Genomic DNA, 13,966 nt, shown 5'->3' with positions numbered 1-13,966 from the left:
CCAATTTGTTTTGTCCCTTGAAGGATATATGTTGTCCTAATACAAGAATGCTACAGAGCCCAATGTCAAAATATTGTCATAGATCTTACAGTCCTACATTGAAGCCTGTTTCTATTATAACAACTCTTTCTGCCAGAATATCTAAATATCATCTCTTAGTTTTCAACCTCGTGCTAAATTGCGGGATTCTTGGCAGATTTGACATGTCATTGGAATGAACTGACTGCACCTTTGTTTAGAACACAAAACTTTTGTCAATCACCATGAAACTATTTGGGGATTGCACTCACACGCTATTTTGCATCGCTTAGTAAATGTGACCCTTGGGCATTTATCAGGCAGTGAGTGGAATGAAAATCCTTTTCGAAGCAAGTCTCACCACTCAGCATTCTGAAATGCATTTGTGTGTTTATTTTGGTCGTTATTTTGAATCATTATCTATTTTATTTTACTTTTAAGCTGAACATTTATTACGTTTCTTATAAGACAGGAAAACTGTATATTATAGGTAATAAATTTGCACACTACACTGCAGCCCTAATCAGCACGTTCCCAGAAAAGTGCACACTGTACAGCACCATACATACACACCAGTATACAAGTATAAATGCAGTGACGTTGCCCACTATGGCATGGGCTGTATGGCAGCTCAACACAGGACTATACATCAGGCTTCAGACATATCTGCAGCACCTTAATAAGCCCTGTCAGCATGTACTCCACAGCGGCTGTGGCTGCTTGCTGCTATTATTAATTCTTACATACTTCAAGAGTCTCGCTTCCCAGAAAACTAGACCTGCGTCACACATAGGTTCCCTAAAATGAAAAGAGGATTACTCCACCTCTGATTTCAGCCTTTCTCATCAATTAACCAAGAGCACAGTCGAAACAAGGATCTAGCTGATGCTTCAAAGCATCAGCTGTGAGAGGAAGCTCTGTTCAGTCAATTGCATGCTTTGATGTTTGAGCAGGAAGCGGCAAACATTTCTCTGCTGATTGTTCATCATATAGTCATTTGATAACGGAGATTGTTATTTTCTTCCCATAGGTCAGTCGGATAAGCCGGAAAAAAAAAAGTCTGGCTTGCTAGAGATTAAACTCAACCTTGTTGTTCTGATCCTGGGAAAGATATTGTGAAAGTTTACCTTCTGTTCCCTTCAGCTGCTCCTCTAATCACTGAAAGGAGTCCTGAACTGAAGCTGGTTTAGAATTCATGAAATCATTTGAACTTTTTGTCAGTCATCCACAAGAAGTTTTGATTTTTCATATACGGTATGAGAGCTTGAAGTTAATCGTGTATTTCAGTGGCTATGATAAAGACAAATAATGACTTTGAGCACAATGAAGCCAACAAAGAATTATGTTTAAATGTGCTTAAATAACAATATGCTTTTTTTGTCCTTATTAATACTTTGTGTGTTATTATGTTTGAAAGAAAAACCGGTAAATCTAGTAATTATATAAAAAGTGGTGTGTTTTTATATAATTACTAGATTTAATCAGGATTTCCAAAACATTTACAGCATTTGTCTTTTATGGAAGATACAATGCCACCAGCCTCTCCTTGGTGTTTTGCTTTATCAAAGCATTTTGTTAAAGAAAACATTCTTGGAATCTTACAAGTAATCATGAGGGCTTCATAAAATCCTCATTTGTTTGACCTCTTCTGAAGGACTGCAAAAAAGACAAAGCCACAGTTAGTTCTCACTCTTTTGTCTCAGTTATTCATATAAAACTTCATCATATAAAGTAAGTATTTGGCCCTTTTGTGTCTATTTAAGGGACAGCTGTGGCTCAGAAGTTAGAGCGTCTGGCTCCCTCCCCGCATATCAAAGTGTCCTTGGGCGAGATACTGAATCTCGTATAAACGCCTCAGATCCAGCCAAATATGTGATAGAATAAACTGTGTGAGTGTGTGTGTGTGCGAATGTGGCATGTAGTGCAAAGCGCTTTGAGTGGTTGATAAGACTAGGATAGTGCCATATAAACGCAGTCCATTTATTTGTGTAAAATCACAAGCCTTGAGGCAGGAGGGCATCTGTGCACCGCCTCCAATGAAGCCTCTGGGAAGGAGAAAGCAGAAGTCAGTTGTGAGGTTGGATCAAAGCCAGGTGCAAAGGCTGCCACACTGCGTTAGGAGTTACTACCCTCTCCCCCCGCCAGCCCCTATCCCTCCTGACTGTCTCTCTGTCTGCCTGTGTCCTTGTTTCTCCCTCTGGACTGACTGATGGGAGCTGACATTAGCCTCGATCCCTCACGGTGTATCCGCTGAGCCCATTCTGAGCCCCCTGTCTTGTCTCTTAATGCCTAGGCTCTGTCTCCTTCTCTACGCTCACAAACCTAATCACCCTGCCCACCCCTTTTTATATATATATATGTGTGTGTGCATTCTTTTACTTCGTTCTCTGTGAGATGAACTTTGAGTCTCGTAGTGCTGATAACAATGAAATTAGTTTGGGTTTTCTTACGTAGAGCAGTTTGTTAGTCCTGGTCCTTTGTGTATTGGCTCCCATCTACATGTTAACTTGCACAATTGAAATGTTTTTGTTAACAGCTCTACCTGCTTAGACTCTGGCCTCAAAGATATTCCTTCCTTTTAAGCATTTGCCTTCTTAAGCTCAAAATTCCCTGGAAGATACCCACTTGATCTAAGAGTTAACCAAAGTCTGAAATATATTTTTGCAGTTCTCTGAGATCTTAAGCTGAAATTCCATTAGTAAAGGTTAAACACATTGAGACTGACTGAGATTACATATATGAAACAGCCTTTACATTTAAAAGTCATTACATGTGGTAATATTTCAAAGTAATCTAAACTAACCAAAGCCTTGAGTTTTGTGTAACCAAACAGCCCAAACCCATCACATTTTGGTGACTATTACTATTGTGACTATTATTAGTTATAATCTGAATCTGCTAGATTAGAAAATTGTTAACAAAAGGACTTCTGGGATGTCATGCTAGGAGAAGCAGCCTGATTCTCCTGCTGTGGAAGAGAAACAAACAGCCAAACAATTAATGCAAACTGCCTTTGAGAAAACCTACCATGTCTGCTCAAACCAAACAGGCAGAAAAGAAAGCAAAACCACAAGAAAAAGATGATAAACAAGACCAAATGGACACCGGTGAGACATGGATTGAAGAAAACATGGCTGCTGTGCTAACTGAGTTGCACAACTCATGAAAGAGCACACTCAGGCCTCCCTAGACACAGAGGCCACTTTATTGAGGGTGGAAGCCACTCTATGCGATGTGGAGTGTACTGGAGTGTACAACAAAACTAGAACAAGAAGTTGTGAATATTGAACAGAGACTGAGTGAAGTAGAGGACAAAATACTCCAACATGTAAGAGCTGTTTGTTATTTAGGACACAGATAAGAGAAGTTATGGGTCAAGTATGATGACCTGGAGTCAAGATCAAGATGGGACAACCTACACACGCTGTGAAAGAAGACGGGGAATATGAGAATGAAATGAGTGATCTCTTAACAAACCTCCTGCTCACATCACTCGAACTAATGGAGGATGTAGACCTGTGTCAAAACAGGTCTCACATCCCAAACCACGAAGCTGAAGCACTTTGCCCTCCAAGATCCATTACAGTGAGATATTTCTGACTACAGAGCTGAAGAAAAGATACTCGACTAAGCTTGGAGAACACGGTGGTTGACATATCAAGAGTTTTTGTACAAAACCTTGACTGTTATGGGAATGTGGACTGGATAATGGTTATACGTATAACGTCAGACTCACATGTCAAATGGAAGGGTTGTTGTTCAGAGAGGGGTCAGCCAAGGTGGTCGACTCCAGTTCTCTGCTTTAAATATTAAACCTAAATTAAATATGGCAGAATTACAACATTAAAGCTGTAAATGATGATATGACCTCGTTTCTTCTATCCCTATTCCCTAACTTAGAAAGGTTATCGGATCAGTCAATCGAAATCTCAGACACTGATGTTGGTGGGACACTGGCCTACATCTAGATTTCTGGTGTCATCGTGAGTTCAGATAGGGATCGTCATAACCTCTGACATGTTTCAAAGCTAACTATCGAAAGCTGATGGGTGAAATAAAAGCCAGCCTAAAAACATGTGGGACAAGTAGAAACAATACACATGAATGGATTACCTAGATTACTCGTTTTGTTTCGGTCTTTATCTGACCTACATTTAAAATAATAAATAAATGACTATCTAAAGTCATTTAGAAAAAAACAAACAAACTGGAATTGAATTTGAATACCTGAGAAAAAAAAATTGGGCAGCCCAGCTCAAGTCAGTGCTTACATGAATATCTCAAGATAACGAAACCAACTGGGTCAGGATGGAAAAGAGTGAGGGCTCCACATATTTTAGATATAATGCCATTCAAGAGTGACGATATCAGGAGAGGAAATAATTCATGACAAGGTAAAAAAAAATCCCCACTGTGAGAAAAAACTAAGATTCTCAACTTCAGCTTCCAGCAGGTGAGGATTGCACATAACTCTCACTTTATTCCCTCCCGACTAGAAGCAGGGTTTAGAAAGTGGGAATGAAACAGCTCGATACTCTTGGACCAGATGTTTGAAGCAGAAGACCTGGTGTTCTTTGAGCAGCTTCAGCACAAATATAATAAATATGATCGTCCACCACATTATTTTTCAGCTGTAGAGAAAGGCAAAAAATGGGACAAGCTGCATGCCGTGCCATTAAAATATGAAGCAATTTGTTACCATTAACACCCCCCACCCGCTCCAAGCCCTTGTCACATCAAAATTTGTGAACATCTCAGGTCAGTGGTGGAGGGACTGTGGCTTGGTAAGAGAACACGCACAAACTATCAGACTACTGCCAACATATACAAAATGAATTCATAAAGAGAAGTGTCCTTAAACCATCTTACTCTGTATATAATGGGCCAACTGCCAGAAGGATTAAAAGGCGACAATAGGATATTCCTACTGAGAGTCTTTTTTATTAGTTGATAAGAAGATGATCACAACCTCATGGATGCGGCCGCAGCCTCCCACAGTGGATCGATGGAGGGAGAAGGTTAAGAAGGTTTGCTACATGGACAGCATACTACGAGATAACAACTAAAACTGGATATATTCTCAATAAAATGGGTCCCAGTTGTCTCTTGTTTCCTCATTTGAGAATATTTTTTTCCTCTTCTGTTTTTGGCGCTACCACTACTTTGTGCTCGTCTCTGCTGTGAGTGACACATATTGTTACCTGTCTCTGTAATAATGAGTGTTGTTAGGATTGTTGAATGCCATAATTTGTTTGTTTAGGTTTCATTTCTCTCATGTCATGTGACTACATAGCTAAATATGGACATTACACTCTGTTGCACTTATGCTGTGTGTGTGAAAAAGAGACGTGATTGATTGGACGGTCTGATTTCACTTGATGAATGGAAAAAAAAAAGTTCAAAAAGAGAACAGAAAGTTGTTATCTACCCAGCAGGAGTGCCACACGGAGCTATCTCTCTGACTCTTTTGCTCCTTTATTTCATCCAAGCTGTCTAAGCTGTGTTTCTCAGGCATTTGCAGCATCCTTTAAACCTGTGGGCTCCATGAACCTCATCATTCCCATCATTGTTCATTGTTGATCTGCTCTTTCTCTACGTACAGGATGAGGTCATTACTTTATAAAACATCACAAGTGTTTAGATGCATAAAAACTGTCCATATTTTGAATAGAACATTGGTATGAACATGGATCTGAGTTAGAGTTTAGCTCAGTGGAGCAAAAATTCAAATTATTTAACACAAGATTTCATTTTGTTGATTTCAGTCCTGACACATAGGATCTGTCCATAATCTTCAAAAAGTATATTTTGCATATTCTAGCTCTGTATTAATTTGTGTATTGTCTGTTATCAATATCCAGTGTTTTTCTACACACAGACTTTAATTGGCTGCACACTGGCTGCCAAAGTATATTTTGTAAGTCATATTTTAGCTGTTACTTTCTTGGTCTCATTTTGAATGTTGAAGGTTCACTGGATTGTGAATAATATATGTGAATGTTTGATAGAGTGCACTGAAGTGTAGAAGTGCTTGTATGAATAGGTGAATGAGGCTCAAACAGGGTAGAAAAGCGCTATATAAGAACTAATCCATAAAGTTGCCTTTGTTCGTCTGCTGCTTTGTTTGGCTGTGGATATGATTTGGCTGTTAAGGCTGGTTGGAACAAGCTAAACTGATACCAATCTGGGCTTTTTTTAGTCTGTGTGTCGAATTATTTCTTGACTTTCTACTGCATTTGTTGTTCTTTCCATCCATTATGAATTAGTCGCAGTGAATTCCTGAAAATTCTGCAGAGATAATTTTATTCTGTACTGTTGGATAACATTGGTACTCTGCTGACTTCTCACTGACTAATGCTGACTGCTTTTTGCAGGTGCGTACAACAACACCTGGGTGTTAACATTAAAAAGAAAATAATTTTAACTTCAACTTTCCCAATTATGGTGCTGTATGGGAAGCTTTAAATGTGGTGCTCATTTAATCTCTATAAAGGCAAAATTGTCCGTGCCACTCCTTCAATTATTTGCATATACACAGTGCCAGCTTCTGGTTATTATTCATGATTGTTTTGATCCAAAATCCGATGATAAGTGGTGTCTCATGGGAGTTGCAGGGCCATCTACTGCCAGAGATTTGGTTACTGCTGCCCAGATATTCACTGTGTTGGCCAGGTTAATGCTCCTACCTGACAGACTAAACGTCTGTCAGCTAGGATCGCCTGTCCAGTCTTTGAACATTTGTACGAGTCTTTGGGGTAATTTTTACATTTTGAACAACTGGAATCAGACTGGCACTGAGAAGCAAAAGAAGAGTAACATTTTTCCCTCAAAGGTTCACAGCATTATATGATTAGAACCGAATACAAAATCAGCAAATACGTTTATTGAGAGGAACTGAAATCAAACTCCTGAGCACTTTCTTCACCAACAAACATACTGTAGGCGCACTGAAACAAACACACAGGAAAACAGATGCAAAATAACTTACAAACAAGTGATTTTATCAGATACAGTAAGCCTTTTGAAATAATTTATCATCATAGCTCTAGTCTGGAGTGTTGTGGACTATTTTTTACTTTAGCAGTTTGAAAATAATTGGATTTATCCTTGAGCAGGGGCGGAAATAATGAGGCCACTTACAGTTCCAATTCTCTGTGTGTGTGTGTGTATGTATGTATTGCTCAGACATCACAGCGAAGGAGTTCATTGAACTGAGGGGGAAGCAGCGGAGCCGCTACGAGCTGCTGGTGGACTTCCTGTCTGAGATGCTCTCGGTCCCACCTGATGATGTCAACATCTTTAGCCTCATGGACGTGAAGGAGCGAATGCTGGATGTTCGCTTTGCTGTGCATAGTGGCCCATCTTTCCTTCAGCCCGAGAAAATGCATGGTTACCTGGCCGCTCACAAGCAAAAGGTAGGTTATTCTTTGTCTATTTTAGGCTTTTCTCAACACTGACACTCAGTTTTCTCATAATAAAGGCCACTCAACCTGATTATTGGCCGATCTGTTGACAACACAACCTCTCGAATGACGCTCAAGTAATCTAACCAAGTGTACGTCAGTGAGCAAGTGCACTGCAACGCCACTTATAGGGTAAGACACTCTGACATCTCACATGCACGTGAGTAAGCCTCCCAAAATTGGGTCGTGCTCTCTCACTGTATGGTTGCAGTTGTTGGTTGCAAGCACAAGTTTTGCCTCTGGCAGTGTTTTGGTTGATGTCTACATTAAAATCTAACATATCAGGTAGCAGTCAAAATCTGTGACGTTTTCTCAGTTTGCTGGATGCATGATGCAGGCCTGACAGTCACAATTCTAGACAATACAAAGAAACCAACCAACCAACCAACCTAACTGCAGCAGAGATAAAACAAGTGGTGTGTCAGATTTGTCAGATGAATTCACCCGGAGCCGCAGATGGTGACTAACAAAACAACCAGCTACCTAAAGTACAGTACTGCATATAAAACACTCCCCCTAAGCCTGTCACACAGGTGCTGTCACCAGATCTCCACACCACTGATCTGTCATCGGGTTTATTTTAGATTAGGTTTATATAATAACATATTGTGTTAAGATAACCAAAATATCACTGCTTAGACCTAGTATTCTTACTGTGCCTGGAACTGGAAATATATCCAGGTCAACATTAGATAGCTAGCAAATGTTAGCTAATTAGCCCTAATTAGCACTGACTTCTTATTCATTTCCAAAATGCCAGCATAACTGACACACCCAGTTCAAAAACACACATAATTTTCTGTACTTTTGTATGTTTCCACCTTGCTGGCGGTTTAACTGGAGAGACTTTACACAAAATGTATTTAAAGCATCACCGAAGTCGGCACACTTGTCTCCTGCTTTGGAAAAACAAATTTGACCTGATTTCTATGCTCAAAGCCTTTTTGAGAGAAAAACATATAGTTTATTTTCTATGCCTCTATAACTATACCTGACTGTGGTTTTCCCTCCCCTGACCCATCAAATGCCAGAGTGTGGCTGTGTTGTGTCCAGCTGTGTCATTTGACACCTGTAGCACACACTGTGCCCCTGAGACAGAAGGACCTGTCACGGTACAGCAGCTGCCAATCCAGGAAGCAAAATGATAACATTGCTGCTTGATGGCCACGTAGGTGCTGAGAGAAAGCACAGTGTATTCTGACTTGGTGATGCTCATCAGGCTACCTATCGAAACTGCTAGTTGTTGTCTGTAAACAATAAGCTGTCATAAATGGGGGAAACCTGTCTCACCTGCTTCCACAGCAGTGTAGGCGGTGCTGTCATGCAGCAGTAATATTCACCAAATACTGCTTTCTGCTGTGATCTCTATTGCTTGAAAACAACTCCACTTTGCAGCCCTGACAGGCCAATTGACCTACAAAAAAAAAGCCCCAGTGCAGCAGTTGTCTGTATTTCCCACATACAGTTTAAGTGAAATAAGCTGGTTTCTGTGGGTTATGATTTTCTGCCTACAGCTGGTTCCAATCATAAATTCCTCATAACCATTATTAACCCACTGATAGTCTGTACATAGGTAATATTCATTTTTATAATCCTGATTTTTATGCTGATGATATCTTTGTATATGTGTTGACTCCACCACAAAACTGTACTCCCCCAAATGAAAGCTGCTTTTCAGGGCAGCACACCTCCAGTTGAGTCCATAATATTTGGGCTTTTTTTTTTTTCATTTTGCACATTTTAAATGAACCCTTTTAAAGACTAAGAGCCACAATGTTCACAATCCTATCTATATTGGACAACATTACAAAAATAGTAAACTGTGAAAAAATTATTATGCTTGCTTATTTTAGAGACAGAAAGATAAAGAAATTAATCTTTATGCTTGCACTGCCTTTAAATGACTGAATACTGTCCAATATGGTGCATTTTGATTAATTACTATCACCCCGACCTGTTAAATGAAAAAGACGAATGGTCTTAATTGGCAGCAGTATATCTGTGTTTTTATTTATTAGAACACAGATGCTCACTAATCAGTTCAGATATTCAACTTTCTTAGTTGAGGTCAGAGGCAATTATCCAATAAAGGGAGAGTTTGGACTCTCATCAAGACTGATAACTGGGGAATACTGGTTTCTGCTATACACCTAAATATTGTGAAAGCTGAAAATATTTCTCCCTATTTAAGTTAAGGTGGGTTTTGTGTGGAGCGGAAATAACAGTTTTAAGTAAATGAATTTTCTTGAGTCTGCGTTGATGTAATTTGTTCAGGTCTCTCTAGCAAAAGAAATCTCGATTTTTGGCACAAATAAACTTAACCAAGTAACAAGTAAAAACAGATGCTCATTTGTACTGACAACTTCATTTATTTACTCTGCAGCACATTAGTGGTTGTGCATGACAAGAAAACAGGCTGGCACAGCCAAGTGAGCATCAAAAGTGTCTGAGAAATTGATGGATTTAGGTCATTTTCATCTACATCATGTCTCATTAAAGTGAAAGCGAACCTCGTAGGGAAAGACACCAGCCTTGACATCCAAACTCTTCAACTTAATTTCTTTTGCACAACACGTCTGTAAAGGATGTTTTTGACTGGCAGTTTTTGTAAGTGCAGGGTTATAAAATTGATGCCCTTTTTATTTATCATACATTAGCCTGGAAATAAATATGTGACAAGGCTGATGATACAAATGGTGTGGCAGCATCTGTTGGGCATTAGTTAGACATATGATTTAAAATGCTGAGTGAAGTTAACATTTGGTTCCTCCCATGAGTGACCTGTTGGTTATACGTTTTTACCCACTAAAGCACCATTAAAAAATGTAATCTGGTTCCACCCAGTTGCTGTAGCTCAACAACACACGTTCCCTTTCAAAACTATGAATCAATACATGCATATTGTTTATAAGCAACAACTTAGGCTGCTGTTGTTCATGAAAGCTTTGCTGCTTTTAATAATTTATAGTTTAGTCCAATCACTCCCTGACAGATATAAGCAGCAGTGATTCATAAAGCAGTGCTATAATTAGCAGTCCAATATTAAATGCATTTGAACAGATTCTGCAGTTCACATGCTCAGAAAGCTTGTGTTATTCAACACACTAGTAAGTGACAGAGTGGTGACTCGAACAGAGTAGCTGTACTGAGTGATGCTTTAAAAAGGTGTCTGATACGTTTTGTTTTGATGACATAATAATTAAAAAATGATTTCAATAGCAGAGATGAAATATTTGAACCAACCTTCATCTCCACAACCATCCAATCCAACAACATTCTCAGGGCTATGTGGATGACACATAGTCCTGTCTTACTTCATAAAAATCAGACATGAAGCTGTTTGTTACCTTTTTTTATTTGGTATTGTCATTTGGTATCTGAGTCTAAGGTTCTCCCTAGAACTTAAAAGGTTTCCAGTGGAGTTTTCACAAAGAAATGAGTTATTAGATTGTTATATCCTTGACAGGTTTTCTTCTTCTTCGTTGTCATATTTTTGCAAGGTATTGAGCTTACGGTGTATTCTTCCCTGAAAAGATTGTTGAGGGTAGTTGGTGCTATGTAATCCATCCATTCTTAGCTGCTTATCCAATTCAGGGTCGCTGGGGGACCAGAGGCTGTCACAGCTGTCAAAGGGTGAGAGGTGGGCTACAGTCTATCAGAGGGCTAACACAGGAAGACGGACAATCATTCAAGCTCACGTTCACACCCACAGCCGATTCAGAATCACCCATTAAATTAACATGCATGTCTTTGGACTGTGGGAAGAAGCCTGAGAAACAAAAAGCAGAGAATATTAAGTAATATTTGGCCTTATCACTAGGCTCCATTACAAGGTTCATGAGGTGATTAGCAGTTTTACTTAGCTCCTGATTGTCTGATTGACAGTGGCATGCTGAGATTTCACTCAGTCTGTTCATGTCAAAATTTGCCTTTAATAGTTTAAGAAAATAGTTCATATATTTTTTGAAACCTTAAGGAAATCAAGATTGAAAGCAAAAAGCCCATGATACTGTTGTGCAAGTGCCAGCACTGAGTCTGACATGGACCTGATTCGAGAACAAATTTTTAGGCTGGAATCAGCTGGTAATACAACACAAGTGTTTGGTCGAACCGTTCTCGTGTATCCAAATGAACCAGATCTGCTGTAAACAACGTAGAGTTTAATTTAACCACTCTGTGCGCAGCAGGTGTGAAAACACCTCGGGGTGTGATCACATCTTGCGTGTTTCTCAAAAGGGCGTTCAGTGTTTGCACTTTTCTCCAGCAGATTGCTTTTCAACTGTGTTTTTAACTTGGTCACATTCAGCATTAAGTGTACTGATCACATGGACTGTGAAGAAGTTACAGCTAAATACTGGAGTTAACCTTTCTATAGGCATTTGATTTCTATATAGTGGCTTCCTGAAACATCATATAGCTTTGTCTCAGTAAAGAGGGCAACACTTGCTAATTGCGAGAAGCTATTATTTAGTTACATGTTTCTATTAAACTCACTAATGTCATAAATGTGGTTGTGTGGTTGCCATCTTTCCTTCATGATCATTTTTAATTTAACCTTTATTTATAAAAGTAGTCCCATACCACATCCACATCATTGTGGAGGTATTTTGGCTCACTCTTGTTTAGCAGCTTCGCTTTACTGCTTGCTTAGTGTTGCATGGTCGGAACTCGGGGTGAATTCATTGGAACGTCCACTCCTGGAAAGACTTCTGTTTTTATAAAAGTGGTCACACTTATTCACAATTACCTATTAAGCTACGTTTGATTAGGCTGATACCTGTCCACATATAGAAGAGGGGAAAGGTGTATTTAATTTCTCACACACCACATCAAGTCCTGTGAAAACCTTTTATTGTGCCTTTAAATGCTGGGATGTTGCAAAGCATTATGCTAAATCTCCACTGTTTGTGTGAATCAGAAAGAAATGCTGTTGTTTTGTTCTAAAATGCTTTGCCCGTAAGCGTATTTTTGTCTTTGTTTGTTTCACTGTGATCTGTAAATTGTAAAGCACGCGTGATTGAAGTAGACTGACTGAATGTGGAAAAGCCGCTGAGCCATCATCTCAGGTTGTTCGTCATCTGCTTTGTGAACGGGCGGTGAGCTTCGTGATTACACTTGTGCTTATTTACATGAAAAGGAAATGAAAAGGGAATGTAGTGTTTTTAATGGTCAGGCTGTATGTTTCTAGAATGAGGTTTATGTCCTTACTTTAAACCATCTCGTTAATTTAAATAGAAAAAATGATACAAAAATGTTGTTAGTGGTTCATTTAGAACAGATGTTGCTTTCCTGAGCTCAAGGTCATCTTGTCCTCTTGTTTGACATTTCTATAAACATGATTTCATGAGAGAGAGAGTTCAGTCCTGAATGTTATTGCATTCCATTTTATTTTGCTTATACTCAACCCTATCTTAGCCTTTTGAACCAAATAAACATGCATAATTATGTTGCATTTGGCCTCCCGTACTAATGTACTGAACAGCATGTCAGTGTGTTGGATATACACATGTACATTTTAAACAGTTCAGCACTAGGACTTGACTTGCTGCATCAGCCTTCCCAGTTTGTAACACCGGGGATGAGTATATTTATCCAAACAATCCACTTCTGGTTTAAAACCCTTTTTTGTGTGATGCCATTTATGGTGTCCAAAGTTTTACCTCAGCCTTGTGTAAGAATTCAAATCATTTCTGGTATGTGGGACACGGGAAGGTGAGACCTGATTTTGACCGTTGTACTGGATTATTTCTGGGCCAACCAGGAAAAGAAAATATATTATACTTCATGGTCCATGAGTATGGAAAATCCATTTAAATCCAGCTTAATTTGACTCTAACAGAAATACACAGTGTGTAGTATGCTTGTAATTCAGTACTCTGGCTATTGCACAAAAGAGAGGAAGAGGGGGGAAACAACAAAAAGAGAAAAGGAATCAGAGCTGTACTTTGTTGTGTACAGTTATATTTCTGTATTTAATCGTATATTGTATTTCTAAATTACATTTATAGAAAGGAAAGGTTGTATTAAAAAAATGCATTCCACCACTGCAGAAAAGGAGTTGGTAAAAAACAAACATTTTACTATATCACACTAATGCCCCCTGGTCGCTGGCTTCAGTCAGACCTCATTTCACGTTTCAGAAGTCTGAATGGAAGTAGGGGACCTGTGTGTGTGCATGTGTGTGTTTGAGAGAGCCTGAACCATAGACGTTGAATTGTATGCATTTCACAGCACAGAGAGCTGAACTGGTGTCCTCGGAGGGAAAGATGAGCTAGTTTGGATTTGCATGTGTGTGTCTGTCAGGGAGAAAACCGTGAGAATCCAGCTGTGGTCCCGGTGGTCAGCTCAGGTCATTCGCCACACTCAGCCCTCAGCCACGTTCTTTTCAGTTAACCTCTTGTTGTTTCACGTGACTATCAAAGGATGGAAAGATTTGCAAGTGTAGGATGAGGAAAGCAGAGAGGGAGAGAAAGATGTGTAAGTGG

The 13,966-nt window shown here is 39.3% G+C and overlaps 1 protein-coding gene across 2 annotated transcripts in view; it reads left to right on the top strand.

Annotated features, from left to right (window-relative positions):
- The window catches only part of LOC146582763 (neural-cadherin-like), a 342,729-nt gene that overhangs the window by 195,619 nt on the left and 133,144 nt on the right, over nt 1-13,966 (top strand). For both annotated transcript variants that reach the window (XM_085287908.1, XM_085287866.1), the window contains one exon: nt 7,204-7,433. In XM_085287908.1, coding sequence (XP_085144034.1) covers nt 7,204-7,433 — 230 coding nt within the window. The remainder of the gene's footprint in view (nt 1-7,203; nt 7,434-13,966) is intronic.

This window comes from Mchenga conophoros, linkage group LG1 (assembly GCF_057382185.1).
Source record: "Mchenga conophoros isolate Kocher_MC1m ecotype Shallow Benthic linkage group LG1, M_conophoros_male_GT1.1, whole genome shotgun sequence".
In the NCBI taxonomy this organism is placed as follows: Eukaryota; Metazoa; Chordata; class Actinopteri; order Cichliformes; family Cichlidae; genus Mchenga; species Mchenga conophoros.
The sequence above is the reverse complement of the archived record's forward strand: the minus strand, read 5'-3'. Positions and strand labels throughout refer to the sequence as shown.